The sequence below is a fragment of the Spodoptera frugiperda genome, chromosome 6 (genome assembly GCF_023101765.2).
Source record: "Spodoptera frugiperda isolate SF20-4 chromosome 6, AGI-APGP_CSIRO_Sfru_2.0, whole genome shotgun sequence".
Taxonomy (NCBI): domain Eukaryota; kingdom Metazoa; phylum Arthropoda; class Insecta; order Lepidoptera; family Noctuidae; genus Spodoptera; species Spodoptera frugiperda.
The window spans coordinates 4,609,964-4,630,008 of record NC_064217.1 but is presented as its reverse complement, the minus strand read 5'-3'; the positions used below and the strand labels follow the sequence as shown (position 1 = coordinate 4,630,008).

Genomic DNA, 20,045 nt, shown 5'->3' with positions numbered 1-20,045 from the left:
CATAATAATATCTCCATACAATCAAATAAAGAGGCAACATATCTTTAGGAAGCAACAGATAACATTCATCTACAATCAATTGATAAGTAAAATATAACATTACATACAAACTATTCTTATGAATCAAGTCATTATCCGACTGATATCAGATTGAGAGTAACAAAATACATTTTATCTTTGATAAGCAATGTCAATGTTTGTTGTTATTTATAAAGCTTTGTTGCTCAAAATTATACAAAAGAAATACTCTTTTTGTTTGCAGCAGATATTTAGAAGGCTGGAGTAAAGTTATCATTATAGCACTCATCAATGTTATAGGCACATAGGTGATAAAGTTGATTAAAAATATGGAAAAAGATGCTTCTCTTAATTCTAATCTCGATTTAAAAATTAATTATGTTTAAAGTTTGCAACTACTGCTTGTGTTAATGACTTTCTATACATGGAGGCCAGTGAATATAATAAAAATTCACATCAATGCAATACTCAAGTACTTATTAAAGAATACTTCACATAGCTAACTATGAATGGAAAGATAAACACTTAATGAGAAATTACACAAGCATTGTGCAATGAATGTAAATAAATACCTATTACTTATTTTCTTTGTTTAAATAATTAGCTAAATAAATAAATAACCATTGGATGACTTTTAAATGTAGGTTTTAAAAGGAAGAAATGATTTTTTATTATTATTATAAATGACCATTGTGTTGACACAATGAAATTATAATAAGAGAAATTCTTACTTCTCAGGAATTCTGATTAATTCTTATAAGTCAATTATAAGAAACAATAGCCAACAATAGAAAATACATGGTATGCTAAAATATTTCACACTCCTTTTATATAAACAGAGTGTGTTTATAGGAAATTGATAACAGTAAAACTGATTAATAAAATAATTCAATAGAAAAATATGATAAAATACCTATATTTCCTAGTTTCCTAAGGTCCATAAAATAATGAAATTATTAAACAGTATTTAAGAATGAAAAATGTATAGGTACTTACAAATTCAGGGTATTTGGGATGGTTGAAGAATTTATCCAGTTGTGCATATCCACTGTCTGGTGCATCACCCAGTTTGAAGCTCTCAGTCTTATTGGTGAAGTTCTTGCCATAGTCATAGGATATGAAGAGGGCAGATGGTGATAAACCTCCTTTGTTCCTAGGACTAGAGTCCCTGGCCAAGCAGATGATCACATTGGACCCTTCACCCACCCAGTGCACCATCAACTGCTGATGACTGTCATTTAGATGTGTTGTCTGTGGATAAAATATCTTTTTAATTACTGCACAAGTGAAAGTGTGGCTGTAAATGTTACAGCCAGTGCTTGTGAAAATATTATATTATTACTAAAAGAGTTATTGTAATTGTAGAAAGTTTTTTCTCTACTATAACTCTGAATAAAGCTAGTAAATTAAAAACTACATTTGTTTTTTTCTTATTCTTAACTAATTTGTCAGTGCAAGTAACTACTGTAGTTCAACTAGTTTAGATAAGACTTGTTACTACAGTCAGATAACAGCCCAGTGTTCAAATTACCACTATTTATCATTTACCTGCTTATATTAGAGAACTAAATATAAAAATACCCTCAAAGTGCTTAGTCATTATGAAAATGTACGCCTCATTAAAATTAGGATGTTTACTACTATAAATACAAATAATGAATATGCACGACCTTCTAGTTTCAAACATCAGTCTTCAGACAAAAGAAATCGTCATTCAGTGATAAAAATAGTAGAAAGTCAACATCACTACAATATTGCTTAGTAAACAATAGATCAAATTATAAATACTGGGACGAATGATACGGGTTCCGTAAGTAAATCAAAATAATAAAAGTAACAATCATATTTAATAAGGATATGGACCATTACCCATGTACTTATGTTTTTCTGTATAGCGGGAGTCGTTAATGTTGTTGCTTCACGTTTTCTCCTTTCCAAATGAGAGCTGTCTTCATTCTCAATGTTTCTATTGATAATTTGCAATTTTCCACGACTCGGCTCCAAGTCTTCAGCTACGTATAAAGTGTTACCCGGCGTGCCATACTGACGCAAAGATACAACGCACGATAACAAACTCACTAATACTATGAAGCCGATTCCACGTCCAAATACTAACAACATTTTGTAGTCACTGCATATCCAAAGCACATCCAATCGAATCCGATATTTCAAAGAAACTAAACTGCGTTGCGATGTCCTACGAACACAGAATCTGAAGTTGGCAACAAACGACTACGAATTTTGACATAACGTTTACTTTGACACTTGACATTTCCAAACAACTGGAGTGTGTTGCTATCTTAAAAAATATACGTTTTATTTTACAAGTTGCATATTCAAGACAAAAATTATTTATTGTTAAAACGTAAAATCAGAAATTTTAATCACTGAATACAAGGTCTATAAGGGTATTCATGCCAAACCAAAATGTACAATAATATTAAAGGTTCTAAGGACATTAAAGGGGTGACATTACGTGGAAACCGAATACGAAAAAGCCATACATTTTAAATGATAAATGATAAATGATAAATGATAAATGATATTTATTTTGCAAATAGGTTATTAAATAACACTTTTACACGTCAATCTCTTAAATAACTAGATGAGGCCGGCATTTCCTATCCGACTACTCTGAGAAGAAATGCCGAAACAAACTCAGAGGTCATGGAGTATGGGAGACTAGGAGCTTCACTTCTATTCTTGTAGCACGAATGGACTAGCTCAACAGGTGTGATAACACAGCCTCACAGAAAACCGACGTGAAACAACGCTAGCGTTGTGTCAATGAGGTTACCTGATTCCCAATAGGTAAATAACGGTGTTTCGCGCGTCCATGAGCGGCAACGATTACTTACCATCAGGTGATCCGTCTGCTCGTTTAAAAAACATATTTTGTACGCCCTTGTTTTATAGTAGGTATAGGGTGCGTTGGGGTAACATCGGACGGATTTTCGAATAGTTGCAAGGATGTTGCAAAAACTTTATTATCTCAATTTTGGTACACAGTAGATTAATGAAAAATAGTGGAAACGAATAATGATTAAACACAGTGTAATTTAAAATTTAATTTATTTATAAATACTCAATACTTTTTGCTTTGCAAGCCTATAAAATCAGGACAATTTTTTTTTTGATGTGATGACGATTTGGCCTTCATGGGGTAAGTTCGGACAACAATTTAAAATAATTTCTAGTGCTAGGAGCACAAGGTGTATGAAAGGAACGTAGCCGATCTTTCCTGTACTTTAACATGAAATCACAAAAAATTACCTAATACAACAAATATCTGTCCGATCTTACCCCACATAGCAAATTTCAAAGAAATTGAGTTTCTCAAAGTTTAGATTTATCCACAAGCATTTTTGAAGTGGCTGCATACGTGAGTTCTTTATTATTTATTTGCTGCATGGCTAATTCCAGCGCTTCTTTTGTATAAGAAGTGGCCCGCGAAGAGGTTCGGGAGTATTTACGTGGCAACTGAAGATTGGAAAATCAGCCCTAAGTAATTATTTAAAATTAAATTAAAATCATTTGTAACAAAAGTTTGACAATCACTGCCCATTTTCGAATAGGGATATTTTTGTCTGATCTTTACCCGACATGGGTAACACCGGATTTCAGCCTACAGAGGTAGTAGACAAATCTGGATTAGTTTTATCATATTATCATTGCTCAAAACTTAGTATTTAGGCAAAACCATGTCAAAATAAGCTATAATTTTGCTAAAATATGCAAATAAAAATGTAGGTGAAAGACCGGACAAACAAATATTTTATATGCCTTTTTTTCTAAAACGGCGCGGGTACACGTCTGTGTTGACCGGAGCGAGTGGTGGTCACCGCGGGGCGGGGCGGGACTTAATGACGTGCCACGCAATGTGATCAGCATTAAAAAATAATGCCAAATAAGTGAGATATTTGATTTGTACGTTCTTACCCCTCCGCCGATCTTACCCCAACGCACCTTACGTATTCATAAAAATCATCGTCATCATCAGCCTGTTCTCGTCCTCTGCTGGACAAAGGCCTCTCCAATGGCACGCCACTGAGCTCAATTCATACTCATTCAACACAAATCAAATTAGAGGTAAAATGAGGTAATAGAGATCGCTACGAGTGTATGTACTGGTCGATGTACAGACTGTAGTTGCCCCCGCTAGTGCGATGCGGCACTGTGAGTCTAGCCTGGGAGTCATTTATTTGAAATATAATAAAATTTTATTAAAAAAACCCAGAATTTCGTAAGTAAGGGTCAGCGCACACCAAGAACAGAGCAGTGCATATTATTGAGCCTACCGTAAAATAAATCGTATGAATTTAAAATTGTATAATTGAATAATTCACGTTGACGTTTCGATGCTCGAGTGCTCGCTTGTAGGATGCGTGCCCGAGTAACGTATGCGTATGCGTTGTGCATGCTCGAACGCGCTCGAGTCGTCGCGAGCCGCTCGTGCTATCAGCTATCAGTATTGCCGCAGCGAGAAAATTGCTCGTCTGCAAACGTCGGACTTTAGTATCAAACTGGGAATGCGCACCTGATGGCATTCAGACCATTTTTAACGATGCTTGCTCGCGGTGAAGCGAGTATACCGCCTGCATGCTCGACCAAGCGCAGGCGTTTTGCAGTTCAGTTTGCGGCATGCTCGAGCAGTCAAAATTTTACTCGACGAAGTGCGAGCACGTTGCAGTTAGATTTAAGCCGAGTCTAAGATTTAAGACATGTGTATTGATAGATTTATTTGGCGTTATCATTACTCATCAAAATGACGACAGATGCGTTTAGAACCACAACCACCGAGGCAGTTGCATAGAGAATCCACACGATATCAAGTATTTTGTATTTTATTATTTCGTACTTTCGTAATTATAAAAATAAACCACAAAGTAATAAGGTTTTATAATTTTTTTATTGGTCATAAAATTACAGAACGATGACTTGCTGCTTGGCGGCCTGCTTAGCCTTTAGGCGGACCTGCGCGGCGATTCTGTCAAGATCACGTCTGCCCTGAACAGTGAGAATGCGACCACCATCTTGAACCTTCTCAACCATTTTCAGGGCTTCGAGGGCTTGGAGAGCTTTGCGGGCAATGCTGCCTGATGACCTGAAATAATGTAACAAAAACTTTATTAGTAAATTGTGTTTTAATGGTTTACAATGTCTAACAAACTACCTTGTATGAAGTTGTAAAATTATAGTATGTTAATCTAAGTAAACCTAAAGTTTTTATTAATACATTAAATGAGGGCAAAAGTGACCGGCACTAGTGATTTGCCTTCAACAGATGTTTGTTTGCGTCTTAATAAATTATAATTAGTTTTAATACTGTTTGTAAAATTCATTAAGCTCAATGTAATCTGGAACTGACATATTGTCATCTGTACAGCACATTTTTTTGCCCTTAGTACTAAAATGCATTATTGAACAAATAATTACCTGCAGAAGTGTGAGGGTGTGACTCCATTACGTTTGCGACCACCAAAGATTTTGGTGACAGTCTTTACTCCAACAGGGGAGCGGATGTAGATGTGACGGAGGATGGCGGCACACCTGACGTAGAACCAGTCAGGGTCGTAGGGAGCCAGCTCCTTGAAACGACCGGTCTTCACCAGGTCCATGTGTTCTGGCACCTTGACCTTGCCCGTCCTGGAAAAATAAAATTGATATTACATTAATAAGTCACCTCATTTATTACTTTACACTATGAAGATCAACAGGGAAATTATCAATAGATAGAGGAAAGGTAGAATAAAAAAAAATGGAGTTAGTGATGGTGTCCAAACACTCTTCTATTCAGCTTTATCCCTAGACAAAGCTAGAGGATGATTGGCTCTGACCCACGAAATTATCTACTACAATTTTACAAAATATCTGATAACATATATGTTTATTTCCAATACTTCAAACTGACAGATAGGCAAAATAGAATAGGTTAAATTATCCGAATACTTGGATTGTAGCATCGAGCCTGAAATTAAAATTGATGCTTTTGGGCATAAAGCCCTAAGAAATTTCTGTAAGGGATCAGTTTTTGTTGATATTCTAACCATTCCACAGTTCAAATTACTCTATTCAAAAATCTACTATTTTTAGATTAAGAATAGAAATAAAAAACATGGTATATTCCAGGTTAAGGACAATGATGCATTTCATATCTGCATTGTATGAAACATCTTCATGGTATTTATAATTATTGAAAAACCACCGAAAAGTTTAGTTAGTAGTAATATGCAATAAGACATTATTTACTATACTATTTACTACTGCAACTACACTACATACTAAACAATGTGCATACACACTACAAACATCAAGAGACAAGTTGTAATAGTAAAATAGTGAGGGTAACCTTCATCACGGCACCATCAAACACATGGTTGTGTGTTTGTTGATCTACAAACAAGCCATGATAAATAATCCCTTCAAAGGAACTTGAGAAACTATACCCTCTCGTTTGAGTTCAGATTAATAAGTTCATAAGAAGTACAATATACTCACTTCTTCAGATGGGCAGCTACGGTCTTGACGACCTTGTCCTGTTCAACATCCTTCAATGTGACGGAACGCATCTGAAAACACAAATGGACAAAAATGTTATTTATTCCAGATACCCACAAGTTTCAGATAATTTACAAAGGTTCTATGCTGTATGTTGAGGTCACTTTAGATGAAATTCAATTTATATGAGGCCTAGATATCAAGCAAAGTTAAATTCCACTGAGTACTCTAATGAAACACAAATTATGTATTTTTAGTTGATAACACATATGCGAAATTTTTTATATTACAATATGAGGTTAAAGTATACATGTTTAAGAACCAATTCAGCCCTATTGTAACCAAAGTGTGTTTACTACCTTTGGTGTCACAAAATATAACAAGGTAAGAGTTAGGTTATAAAAATGGTCACCAACAAAGTAACATTAAATAACTATTTTATTATGACGATTACTAAGTTAAACGATATCTTATGTACTAAATAACACCACAAAGCACAAGTTTCACCAAAATATAATGTTCGTCTTGCTAAAAGATACACATGACATTTCGTGCGCGTTGCGGTTCACTCTCAATTACAATTATTCCGTGTCCCAAGGTATAAAATCGACACATAAATCAACCGAATCTTACCTTGGGCTACAAAATTTGACAAAACACACTTTATTCCTAAATAATATAATTATTTCACAAATAAAACCATGTGGCTTCGCCTGAAAACCCACCTTGCCTTGGTGTTGGCAACCGGAAGAAAGAAAGATATTTAAAAAATAAATCAGTGTTGATATTACAATTTTCTTTTTCCTACCAATTATTTGTAAAAGTTTGACAAAATAACAAACAACGGTAAGGAAATCAATAATTTATTAAAAATAAAATATTTTTAGATGGTATTATTATAATTCTAATAATATGTTTGTAACATATACATGGAGACAGAAAATAATATTTAAGTTTAATTTAACAGTTTGGTAGAAAACCAAAATATACCAAAGTTTGTACATAGATACATTGTAGTTGGCTACAGTTAAGTCTAGGTCTATGTTTTTGTTGAAAATTAAATAAAATCTTGATAAAATCTATGTTTAAAAACGTCAATTTACAGAACTTCTGGTTGATAAATGAATGTTTCAGTGATAAAGTCAGAATAAAAGTCCGCAAAATTTCAAGTATTAGCTTACCAGCATTTCTCTCATCGGTCCACAGTACCTCTGAATTAGTCAGGAAAATTCTTTCTCCATCACTGGCTAGTTTTGAGGTGCCGTGTTTGACTGATGCAGTGGAAGCTTGGAAAATGGCCTGTCCACTTACTGATTTACCTGTTCACCCTTCTTCTCAGAGACAATGGGACGTGCCGCTGTGCAGTATTATTCGTGAGTCATTAATCAACTCTTCTTCTAATGCTGCAGAGCGAGCTCGCTTATTGGCTGTGGGAGAGTGGGAATCAGGTTTGTGGCTTCAGGCGCTCCCGTCACCCTACATAGGAACTATGTTGGATGACATTACGTTCCGGCTAGCTGTGTGCTTACGGTTGGGTGCTCCCTGTGTCTCTCCGCATTGTTGCCACTGTGGAGAAAGAGTCGATGGCTCGGGACACCATGGTCTTTCATGTCGTAGAAGTGCAGGCCGCATAAGTCGTCATGCCAGCATCAACGACATTATTCGTCGTGCTCTCGCCTCAGCCGGCGTACCAGCCGTATTAGAACCTAATGGTTTGGTACGTGATGATGGCAAGAGACCAGATGGTATGTCGTTGCTGCCTTGGAAGATGGGTAGGCCTTTGGTGTGGGACGCTACGTGTGTAGACACCCTTGCGCCATCTCACCTTCTAAGTACTGCTGCATGCGCTGGTGCGGCTGCTTCCGCGGCAGAGGACCTCAAGCGGCGCAAATATTCTAACTTAGTTGGCAATTATTGTTTTGAGCCGTTTGGGGTCGAAACACTTGGGCCATGGGGTCCTGGTGCACATTCTCTATATAAAGAAATTGCACATAAGCTATTCGACTCTACGCGTGACCAGAGGGCTGGCTATTTCTTCGGTCAAAAGATAAGCATTGCCATACAACGTGGCAATGCGGCCAGTCTTCTGGGAACGTTCCCCAATGACAGCGATGCGGACGAGTACTTCGACGCCTAACCACACCTAACCACGCCTATTGCCTTTATTTTAGTTTTAAGTTAGTTTTTATTCCTTATTTTTTTTGGTATTTTTAAGTTGTAAATAATGTGTTAGTTTAGATTAATAATAAATACTTTTACTTTTGACTTAGTAAAAAGTGAATGTTACAAAGAAATTAAAATAATCTTATAATATGAAAAAAAAAAAAAAAAATTAAATGAATAAAAGTTTAATATTATCTATTATTAGGGGAATTTATCGTTGAATGTTTGATGCCCGATAAATGCTTTTTTTCTATTCTATTACTTCTAGAGATTAATGATTTTATGGACATATTTTTTTTTTATTTATCCTAACATTACATCTTTCATTACAGGCACACCTAATGCGATAAATGCAGTATAAACTTAAAAACTTAAATAAACCAAAACCAAATATCTGTATGAACATAAATTAAACTTAACATTAACATCCTAATACTTAAATAACATAAATAACATTTACAAATTAATTTGACTCATTATGTACCACAACCTCATATGTTACCCTAGTGAACTCGTTGAGTGTACATGTATATAGGTCCAGTTGCGCGGCAGCCAGTTGCCCAGCCACCGCACCAACCGAACCACCAGCTATTGCTAATACTCATTATTTTTACATTTTTAGCTACCTACCCCATGGGAGACAGGCGTGAGGTTGTGTTTGTATATTTATGTATCTTCTCAAACAATTTCAAAACATTTTTTTTATGATCAAGCTGTGCTTGTGCAATGTGCGGTCATGCTGTGTGAACTAGCCTCAAACAGTAATCAGACTTCTTCCTTGTCCTTGTCCACATTGAAGAGAATAGAGACAATAATTTTATTGTTTATGCTATATCTATTCTCTAGTCTATGCATTGAGAATTGTCAAAAATTGGAAAATGGCCGCGAAACAAAATCCTGTTGTTCAAGAAGGTAAAATTTAGTTTTTAACATTTCTAACTATCTACTTATGCTTTGTATTAGAGTTTATATAATGCCTTAATATTGCTGTATAGGATTCTATTAGTTAGCTAGCTGCTTTTTACAAGGTTAAAAGCTTATGAATGTTTGGTGTGTTTTAGAACAAACAACATCTGATGATATTCCACTGACGTCGTTAGAAGAAAGCTTGTTTAGCTCGGAAAAACTTGATCGTGCATCTCCAGAATTGTGGCCGGAGCAAAGTAAGAGTCATTTTTTAATTAAGAATTGCTTTAAAATCGAATGTATTAGAATAATATTGAATAATAAGTTTTTAAAAATCGCGCGAAATTTTGTTTAGTTTCTAATGTTGTCATTCTGTGGAACAAAATGATTTCACCTATTTTGGCATTTCAGTTAAAAACGATCGTTTTTTAAATCAATTTACAATGAGTGATAATAATGTTAATGTATTAAACTCGGATGAACAATCACAATGTTCTACTTCATCGTTTGCAGTTCCTGGAGTATCGGAATTTGCTCCCCCGCCGAGTAACAACCAATCTCCGCCGTTGTGGGCTCGAGGAGCTACTAAGGAAGATTTCACCTATATGCAACGTAAGTAGCATTAATTGAAGTTAACAACCAAAATACTGTTACCTAATAAAGTCTAATACTCGACTAGTAGACATATCATTAAGTGCAACTTATTATTCTTGCTAGTAATTTCTTTTCTACTATTGAAATCTGTTTTTACTAGTATGCTCCAAAACTTGTTGACCTTTTTATTATAATTTATGAATATCTTAGGATATGAGGGACAGTCCATTCATTTTACCTCTCAATGTCAGCACGGGCTCAACCTTTCTATACAATCTTTTTCTTCTACAGAATTGGGGTCACTTTCTACTAGTGGACTCATAATGGAAGTTAAGAAGCTACATGACCTTGCCTACCAACTTGGGCTTGAAGAGGCTAAAGAAATGACAAGAGGGAAGTATTTAAATATATTCGCTTCCAGGCGACCACGAGTGTACTATGCCAAACCAAATGCCAAATAGTCATATATTATTATCAAATCTAGTTTAATAAATCAATTATTTCTCAAAATAATGCAAGGTGACACATAAGAAGGGACATGCCACTGTTTATGTGTAATTGGTGCCTATAAGTAACCATCGAATTTTTAATTACACAATAGAATTACTTTTAGTTCTAGAAGAACATTATTTTAGAACATGATGACAATAATGTCATTTGGTTTATAAGAGATTTATCTGGTTATAGTATAGCCATCAACTACATGTAGTCATGATGCAAAACTAACAAATTCTATAATATGTATATTGTTTATAGTGAGCAATCAATTGATATTTATTTGTTATGAAATATGGCATAGTGGACCTGCTGTCAGCAGCACTGTCAAATATAATAGTACCTGTAGGACATTTTAAAAGTTACATTTTGACTAATATATCTTAAGAATTAAACACATATGTAACTTTTAAACATTTTATTATAATAAAATTAACATAATAAAGTTAAATGTTAACCTACAATGTAAAATTAGTAGATGCTAATAAATTATTTTAAGTTTACAAAGTATTTTATTTAACTAAAACATTACTTGCAACTAGGTGTTAGTTAACTGTTGTTGAAATAGCTTCTGTTTCTGCAGCTTAAATTCTGTCCACAAATCTAATCTTAAGTGGCTTAGTAGGCCTTGATATAAAACTTCTCGTTGATCCGATATCTCCGTAATGGTATTCCAGCTTAAACTTTTGGAGAATCTAAAATTTAAACAAGGTTAGAACATCAAGATATGAAGTCTGTTGAAACTTTCTATAAGAACAAACAAAATTGCAATCAGTTTAAGACAATAAGTATATCTGCTTACCCTGATAGTAAGCAAAGAGAGCATTGTCTCTGCAATGTTCTGGCCCAAGCACTTACGGGCTCCAAAACCAAATGGTATAGATGCAAAAGCATGGTATTCCTTTGCATCACCCTTCAACCATCTCTCAGGGTAGAACACTGATGCATCATCATAGTTCCCTTCTTTGAGAGATGCATCTTGAGTAGACATAATAATAAGGGTGCCACGAGGTATGCTGTAAATAGAAATTGGAAGGATCAGGAAAAAAGGTTGTAATCTTAAAATCTGCATAAAGAAACTTTGGTAATAGTGCTTACTTATATCTGTCAATAGTTATATTCTTTGGTAGGACCCTGGTTAGCACAGGAATTGGTGGGACTAGTCTGAAAACAAATTATTTTTTAAGTATTGTCACACCTCAGTTTAATGGTGCTTTTCCACCAGACATGTGATGTGCTATGTTGCTATGAATGCATTAGGTTTTTTATTATGTTTTTTATATGAAAAGATGCGGGCTATGGATGGGTCCGATACATCGCATTAAATATGATCTCCTCGTAGCATAGCTACATATCTTGTGGAAAAGCTTAGCATATCGTTTTTATGCTCCAATCCTCAACTTACCGTAAAGACTCTTTTATACAGGCTTGAAGATATGGTGTTTTTTCAATAATATTCGACATATTATTTATGTTGAGGTCGCTACCAACTTTGTCTATTTCGGTGAATAATATCTTTTGTGCCCTTTGGTATTTTGCTATGTGGTACAAAAGAAAAGACATTGAAGACGAAATCTGAAAGTAATTATGATTATTTTAAAACAACTTATTCTATTATAAGTATAGATTATCTACATGTGTACAAAGGTAAAGATTGTAGGTATAGATGAGAAACATGCAAAAAGGTCAAAATTTAACTTACCTTTCCTTATATTTAACAGAAAATTTAACTTACAGTGTTAACTCCGATTAGAAGCATGTCCATAATAACAGTAGCAATGTCTTCAGCGCTCATTTTGTTTTCCCCCAACAACATTGCACTGACCAAAGAATTATTTTCAATTGTAAATGCTGAAAAGTGAAAGTACATAAAACATAGGTATTTTGCAACTCCAAAATGTGTGTGTAATTTACATAAATTATAAGATCTTTGTTTTTTTATTGTGGTTGCGTTTTATAAGCATTGCAATGTCATATACCTACACATTGTACCTCATACCAAACAAATATTGTACCGTGCGGGAATCAAACCCTAACAGCAGTTGTAACAATTTTCTCGAAAATAGAATTGTTCTGATACAAAAAACTTTCTTTCAACCAGCTTCAAAATAAAATGTTAACTCACGTCCATTAGATACATTAGGCCCCATATTCTTGAGTTGATCACCAACAGATTGTTCGGCCTCCAAGACATATTTTCCGATCAAACTGTAAAAAGGGTGTTATCAATATGTAAAATGTCTAGTTTATGTCATTGTAACAAAAATGCAATAAAACTAAATAAAAACTTGTAAATAAATATGTACCACCTGTACATAAAATCACCCCTTTTAGCTCAGATTGGGCCCCTTCGGATCCAGGTACGTCTCGTCCGTAGAAAAGCACCCTAAAACTATAAACGACGACACGGCTGTGCTCAGCCCAAGCAAGGCGCACCATCATCGTATGCTCCACCGTGTCCTCCGGTTGGTATCTTACTTCGGTAAGGCAGGAATTATGACTGATATTTTTATCACAGACTTTAATATTATACACACTTATCTAGACTGTCGCAGTATTTGACCAAGGAACTCCAAGTAGGTGTTGGGAGTAGTTTCCAGAACTGCAGTCCGGACTCGCATTTGATGATAGCATCCGTGGCTTTCTCCAGGCTGTGGTACAACCACGACATGTCGCACTGGCTGTACACCACCTCTGTATTCAACATGGTAAACTTCTTCGAGAAAAGGATTAATCCTGGAATATAACAACTTCAGTCACAATGCAATACCCACTATTCACCAATTATTATGTCTCATCAAGTCCCAGGTATTTTTGGTGGTGAACTTATGGCCTATCCTAATACTATCCAACACGGGTATGATTCCCAGGTCCACTTGTTCACACTTGTGCGATCACTCGACTAACGACTGATAGCTAAAATTATAATCACAACTTAGAAATATTTAACGCAAAAATGCTAGTGGCTGGTGACAAAAATAAAAAGCTTGCAAACTTTACCCATACAGTCAAAGGACCACTTGTAAATCTCCTTATACAGATTGTTCTTAACTTCGTCTTGATAGTTTCGTAAATTGTATATCTTCTGTGTAAAATTCTCGCACACTTCATTGATGCCACCCAAGTGTTTGCTCACCGAATCATGTAGAGGAGCTACTACAACTTCCCGCTGGCGATGCCATTCCTCGCCGCAACTATAAATAATTGTCTTAATAAGAATTGTCTAATAACAATGTTATTGGATAGTTGGTTCACTAAATGAAATTTAAATCAGACTAACAGAGATGCTGAATTTGTACCTCGTTTTTACAACACCTGTGTAGACATCTCCGACCATATTGGATTTGACAAAATATAACTACCTACCTAAGTATGTCCCATTTTTTCCCTAAATCCGTGATGATTACGCTAGCAACAGTGCCGAAATATCGGGAATCAGATTGTCATGGAAAAGAGTACAGAATTATAAAATATCAAACAACTAACGCGGTAAACAGTCCACCGTAAATTTGGTTCCGGTGCTCAGATCTATATTTCTCCAGAGAATCCAAAGTCGATCTAACAGGATAGCTTCCTTCCATTGCGTACACTTTTTGAATGTGTTCAGGGTGATTTATTAAAACTATGTCCCCACCCACGGGGCTAACGAATCGAACAACGGGACCGTATTCATCAAAGAGGGCAGAGAGATTTTTCAGTGGCTTCTTTACATTCACATAAGTGCCTGTGAAACACATAAGGTATGCAAATTGATGTTTAAAAAACAAGAATTTATACGGTAGGAAACTTTCATAGAAGGTACGTACCCACATTAAGCATCATCGTGAGAACACCTACTGTGATCTGAGTACCTATTTCCGAAAGGTACTGACGGAAACTGGATATGTACTTCAAAGATTTCGGCCCAGGTACTTCATCGAATGGTAAAATAATTGGCTCTCTGCTAGTGAGCGCCATCGGTATATGCACCTTGGCTGTTGGAAACATTTCAATTTGTTTGGGAGTTAAACCCATAGACTGCATGCTTGCCTTAGAGGTCTCCATTTCTTGAGATTTCGTAGTTTTTAAAGCAACCTTCTCGTAACATCTGTTCTGGATGTTCATCAATCCCAATCTTGTGTACGGTATAAAATTACGCACTTGGCTAAGATACATTTTTATTATTTCGCCTTTTTTCTTCACTAAGAAATCTACCGTCAGGTAATGTTGGATTTTGACAAATAAAAACAATAGAAAGATGAATTTATTTGAATTTGGCGCCTGACATATCTATGAATTGTAGTGGTTGGTAATATAAAAAAATAATTTGCAATTGAACAATATATGCATTCTATAGTTCAATAACTTTTATTTGTATATCTTTAACATTTATTTTAAGTTTGCAAAGATAAACTAATTCGGAATAAAAGTATATTCCGAAAAATATTGATCGAGAATGATTCTGAACGAATAACGCAATGTTGCTGCTATAAAAAAATATGTTTATTTTAGTGGTATACCTACCTCAAGGTATTCATTATTGTTACGTCTTTAAATAAATTCATAATATCGACGGAATAGTTCTAAATAATATTTTAAAATTAAGTAGAAGTACAAATCGCTTATATAATAGTAGAGTGGTGACTTTAAAGTTATTATATTAGACATAGTAGAATTTTCATATCCTAGGATGGAAACTTATCTGTCAAAAACTCGATTTGTCGCTTGAGCGAAGATTAGCGAAGCGAGAGAGCGAGCTAGCTAAACTGGTAGATGGCGGGAGTGATCTCGTGTGATATAACTGTGTTAGATTAGTTTTTAAATTGTAGTGTTTAATTTTTAGAATAGTTATTAAAATGACTAGGTAAGCCATCCGCTGCATATTTGAGTGTCCATCAGGTTCCTAAAAATAACTTGTGTCATGGTTTATCGCACCAAAGTGAAGTGCAATGTCCGTCCCTAATATTATACCATTTTACATTTCTAAGAGCACATTTGCCTTTTCAGAGCTAAAATAGAACTCGGCGACGTGACCCCACATAATATAAAACAACTGAAGAAGTTAAACACAGTTGTATTTCCGGTGTCTTACAACGACAAATTCTACAAAGATGTTTTAGAAGCTGGTGAACTGGCTAAGTTAGCATATTATAACGATATCGTGGTGGGAGCAGTATGCTGTAGAATAGACACGTCGGAAAACTCGCGAAGACTTTATATTATGACCTTGGGTTGCTTGTACCCATACAGAAGATTGGGCATTGGTACTCTGATGGTGGAACATGTGCTCAAGTATGTTGAACAAGACGGCAATTTCGACAGTATTTTCTTGTAAGTACCATTTATATTATATTTACAGGTGTTACAGTTATATTTTCATGTATTTTTCATAAATTTATAATTAGTATCAGCAGATTGAAGGTTATGAATCTTTATGAGTAGGTGCTGCTAACCAAGCCATTGTCACATTTCATATCAAGTTTATCAGTACATAAACATGCCTAGAGCAGTCAAATAGCTTTTGACTTATCAGTAAATTGATTCTTGGTGTAATAGTCTAAAATTGTATTTATAGACCTATATTGCTAAACACTAGCACTGGGGCATTTACCTAAGCAAATTGTGTCAAGGACATGATTATATTAAATTAGTTATTTAACTAAATAATGTGTTATGCCCGATGATGAATTTCTATTAAACTCTTAACATAAAGATCTTATCTAGACCATAAGGTGAACAATACTCATTGCAGTTTATTCATTATTCATATTGATTTATCAACATTGTCATTTATTTATCTGTGATAAAGAAACTGAATAATAAAAGACAGGCTTTTGAACTAGTAATGGTCATTATTCTTATGTTAATTATGTAAATGTATAATTTATTTAATGTAGTATGGATCAATTTGTTTGTTAATTAAATTAAATGTAATTATTCAATTTACATTTATTGATTTATCAATAGTACATTGTTTACTTTTATGATGATTTCGTATTGTATGCACATCCAAGATTAAAAAACAATTCCAGCTTATAATATTAATACTGGATCATATTATATTTGACAATGATCTAGCTACAATGACATGTTAAGCAAACTGGATTTCAGTAACTGACTTCCTTGATTTTTTACTGCATTAGTACTCGTAAATCAGATACTAACTATGACTCATATTGTATTCAAATGCGACTTAAGCCATTTTTTGGGCATAATATCCAAGTAGTAGTTAAAGGCAATTACAATGCTATTTACAATAACATCTGATTAAGGACAAAGTAATATGATCATTAAATAGCAATTAATGTGTCATTAGTGTTTTGAAGTGAGTGTTTCTAAATTAGTTATTTTTATCCAATCAATTATAACATTGTTAAATACTTGTGTTGGAATGAAATCAAATAAAATTAATATTTCATATGTGATTGACATTATCATAAAATTTAATCTAATGTAAATTAAACCTTTCAAATGTAAGTACTTGTAATGACAAAGACAAAAGATATCATACTTAAATGTTAGTAAATAAACAAACTATTTCAAAGTCAAAGTCAATTTTTTTATTGCAAATAGACCAGGAAGGCACAAAGTTAATATAATACTATTAAAACTATTACTTTCTCCAACCAATTGGGACACATTTAAATCATCCTTCAGAGTCAATGTACAGTTTAGACTAGAATATAATTTGCTCAAGGTAATTGATAAAACATTAATATATTGGTCCTTATCAGCTATCATGTCACAATCCAAAGTCCTAATAAACACTTCAGTAAATTGAGAGGACATTTTGATTATAATATCAACCGTATCTGTGCTACAGATGTGTCTCAAGATACTTGACTCAATTTAAGCTGTTACACATCAATTTATTAATTTAACTCGACATATCACTGTTCAGATCTCCATGTAGGCCTAGCTGTCTGGGATGTGTCGATGCATTGTGTTAAAGAAAGTTTGTACCAATTTACAGTCATGATTACTGGCTGATTTTTGTTAGGTGTTATTGCTCAAAGAGATGACATTGAGTAATTAAAATGTTCAATAAGAATAATGTTTATAGGGTATACAATAGTAATAGGATTACTGTTTCGTTATTGCAGAAGTCTTTCGATTTTTGTGAAGGATCTTTACCGTCGCGACATGCATTCACGGATTTATACTAGGCCATTTAAAGAGTTATTAAGTGAGAAAGAAACAATAACGAAATTATAATGAAGTAATTATGCAACAAATATTTCCCGATTTACTTTCATTTTCCAATCAAACATTGATAATAAAAACAGAAATTAAATGATTATTCAATTTAGGTAGTGCTATTATTCACCAATCTAAAATAGGTCAATAGGATTGCCCATGTTAATATAAAATGCATCTAGTCATACATAAGTAATGAACTACCTAACTAGTGAAATAAATACAAATCGTTTTGCAATTTAAAATGTAGTGGATAGATAGTATAGGGAGTTAGTAGTAACAAAATCAAATCACCTTAGACGCCATGTCGGACAACGTTGTCCGACACTAGTGGAGGAATAGCTTTTTACAGTTTTTTGTTGGCGGTGAAGGTGTTAAATCTGATTTATAATCCAAATTACTTATTTCAGGCACGTACAAGTGAACAACGAGGGAGCAATAGATTTTTATAAGAAGTTTGGATTTGAGATCGTCGAGACAAAAGAGCACTACTACAAGAGGATAGAGCCAGCCGATGCCCATGTGCTACAGAAGACAATCAGACAGACACCTTCCGTACCTTTACTCAATGGCACCGTACCACACGCAAAAACCAATGGACATGATTGAATACACAACCACACCCAAATATTGTACTTGTAAAAGCCTCAACTCGGTTGTTAATGTGAAACAAGTGATAACATAATGTGTAAGAATCATAATAAAACACTGTGTGCATACAGGATTGATTTACATTAAGATATTTGTAACGGATGGGTTAATCAATAAGTTGTGGTTGTGGACGCATGAGGCCATAAATATAGTACTAGAAATGACTGATATTCCACTCAGTATCATATGTTGTACAGAGTATGTTCATAATAATGCGTGCGTATTTCATAAATGTATTGACTACATTACAATATGCATTACTGTCTAGTACTCTATAAGTAACTTTTATGACTTATAATATTAAAAAAAATAGCATTCAACTTGTAAATTAACCTTTTCATGATTTGAATAAGTATATGTAAAGTAATGGATAATGATAGCTCTAGACATTCTTTTAACTATATCGGACATAAAAATTCTGTCAGTTTTTTACTATACTTGTATATTGTGGTATTTAATAATGTAGTCATAAACTCCCCGTTTTAAAATTAATGTTCTCGAATTCTGAGCGGAAGTGTTAATAATCACCTCGCAATTAATTGGTATTTCATATCAATGCATTTGTTTTTCGAGCAATGAGGAAAGTTAGGGTTTTGATAAACTATACTATTGAACTAAACATTTATCGGTGGCTTATTCTTTGCACAACAAAAATAAATTTTATTTAATTAATGTTGAGTTGTACTGAAATTTTTGTTTTGTTAAGATTTTACATGGTCTAATAGCGAGATATTTTTTTATTTCTGAATGGCATCTGTAAGTAGTCATTTATCATAATGTTGTTACCAAAAAGTCAATTGTCGACCCCTGTCTTCTCTGTAAATGATGAAGTTTATTAAATATCATGTTCACTGCATCCTTAGCATTATTAGTATAATAAACATGATTAACATTTTACGATGTTTCATTTATTAATTTCTAGTTGAAAATCATCACGCACAGAGCGATGCATTAGCCTTGTTAAACAATAAAAGATGGAGGAAGTTAGTAGGTCATCTGTTTAAGATCGGTATTTATGAGGCATGCAAGCATGTCTGAACTCCATTACATTGTTGGTTCGTTATTGCAGAAGTCTTTCGATTTTTGTGAAGGATCTTTACCGTCACGACACGCATTCACGAATGTTTGAACTAGGTCATCTAAATACAAGCAATCATTTCTTAGTGAGAAAGATACAATAACTGAAATATTATGAAGTAATATTTAGAACAAATATATTTCCCGATTTACTCTCCTTTTCCAATCAAACATTGATAATAAAGAGTATAACAGAAAATTCAACGATTATCTAATTTAGGTCGAGTCGAATTCAGGTTCACGCAATCAATCGAGTTCTATTTTGACGGGTAAAAGTGGTCTTGTGTAGCCTATTTGCAAAAATACATTAATTATTTCATGGTTTATATCCAAAAACTGAACGTCCAAAACCTAGAAAAGGGTACTTACCTTACACTTTCTATATCATCAATATCTAGAGGTTAGGCAAGTTAGGGTACCTACCTTTATTTGGTTCCCTTTATGATGCATGGGCATGCAAATGCATT

General features: G+C 34.2%; 4 protein-coding genes across 6 annotated transcripts in view; 2 read left to right on the top strand and 2 right to left on the bottom strand.

Annotated features, from left to right (window-relative positions):
* Positions 1–7,339, bottom strand: part of LOC118267786 (40S ribosomal protein S19a) — a 43,473-nt gene extending 36,134 nt beyond the window's left edge. The window contains exons 1-6 of one of the 3 annotated variants that reach the window (XM_035581974.2): positions 7,242–7,339; positions 6,517–6,587; positions 5,455–5,664; positions 4,946–5,122; positions 1,888–2,200; positions 1,015–1,269 (exon numbers count right to left, since the gene is read on the bottom strand). In XM_035581974.2, coding sequence (XP_035437867.2) covers positions 1,015–1,269; positions 1,888–2,200; positions 4,946–5,122; positions 5,455–5,664; positions 6,517–6,587 — 1,026 coding nt within the window. In that variant the 5' untranslated portion in view covers positions 7,242–7,339. Of the gene's footprint in view, positions 1–1,014; positions 1,270–1,887; positions 2,237–4,908; positions 5,123–5,454; positions 5,665–6,516; positions 6,588–7,149 lie in introns of those variants that run through there. The other 2 variants (XM_050694350.1, XM_050694349.1) reach the window with 2 other exon arrangements.
* A 2,091-nt stretch (positions 7,340–9,430) lies between these two features.
* On the top strand, positions 9,431–11,181 carry LOC118267999 (protein lin-52 homolog). Its single transcript, XM_035582267.2, has 4 exons — positions 9,431–9,591; positions 9,741–9,842; positions 10,099–10,197; positions 10,471–11,181. Exons 1-4 carry the CDS (start codon positions 9,558–9,560, stop codon positions 10,638–10,640), a joined length of 405 nt encoding a protein of 134 aa, XP_035438160.1. The 5' UTR covers positions 9,431–9,557; the 3' UTR covers positions 10,641–11,181.
* LOC118267996 (probable cytochrome P450 301a1, mitochondrial) lies at positions 11,078–14,918 on the bottom strand. Its single transcript, XM_035582263.2, has 10 exons — positions 14,481–14,918; positions 14,161–14,398; positions 13,675–13,868; positions 13,212–13,410; positions 12,800–12,882; positions 12,410–12,525; positions 12,080–12,249; positions 11,773–11,838; positions 11,477–11,690; positions 11,078–11,369 (listed from the first exon to the last, which is right to left on the bottom strand). Exons 1-10 carry the CDS (start codon positions 14,827–14,829, stop codon positions 11,259–11,261), a joined length of 1,740 nt encoding a protein of 579 aa, XP_035438156.1. The 5' UTR covers positions 14,830–14,918; the 3' UTR covers positions 11,078–11,258.
* A 430-nt stretch (positions 14,919–15,348) lies between these two features.
* On the top strand, positions 15,349–19,396 carry LOC118267998 (probable N-acetyltransferase san). Its single transcript, XM_035582265.2, has 3 exons — positions 15,349–15,517; positions 15,661–15,984; positions 18,261–19,396. Exons 1-3 carry the CDS (start codon positions 15,510–15,512, stop codon positions 18,457–18,459), a joined length of 531 nt encoding a protein of 176 aa, XP_035438158.1. The 5' UTR covers positions 15,349–15,509; the 3' UTR covers positions 18,460–19,396.
* Positions 19,397–20,045: the final 649 nt, after the last annotated feature.

Coding starts and splice junctions, on each gene's coding strand:
- LOC118267996 (XM_035582263.2), bottom strand. CDS start 14,829: ATGTATCTTAGCCAAGTGCGTAATTTTATACCGTACACAAGATTGGGA. Junction 13,869..14,160: donor TACGGTGGACTGTTTACCGC/GTTAGTTGTTTG, acceptor AATTATTTATAG/TTGCGGCGAGGAATGGCATC. Junction 11,691..11,772: donor ATAACTATTGACAGATATAA/GTAAGCACTATT, acceptor TTCTATTTACAG/CATACCTCGTGGCACCCTTA.
- LOC118267999 (XM_035582267.2), top strand. CDS start 9,558: ATGGCCGCGAAACAAAATCCTGTTGTTCAAGAAG. Junction 9,592..9,740: donor AAATCCTGTTGTTCAAGAAG/GTAAAATTTAGT, acceptor GGTGTGTTTTAG/AACAAACAACATCTGATGAT. Junction 10,198..10,470: donor AGATTTCACCTATATGCAAC/GTAAGTAGCATT, acceptor TTTCTTCTACAG/AATTGGGGTCACTTTCTACT.
- LOC118267998 (XM_035582265.2), top strand. Junction 15,985..18,260: donor AATTTCGACAGTATTTTCTT/GTAAGTACCATT, acceptor TACTTATTTCAG/GCACGTACAAGTGAACAACG.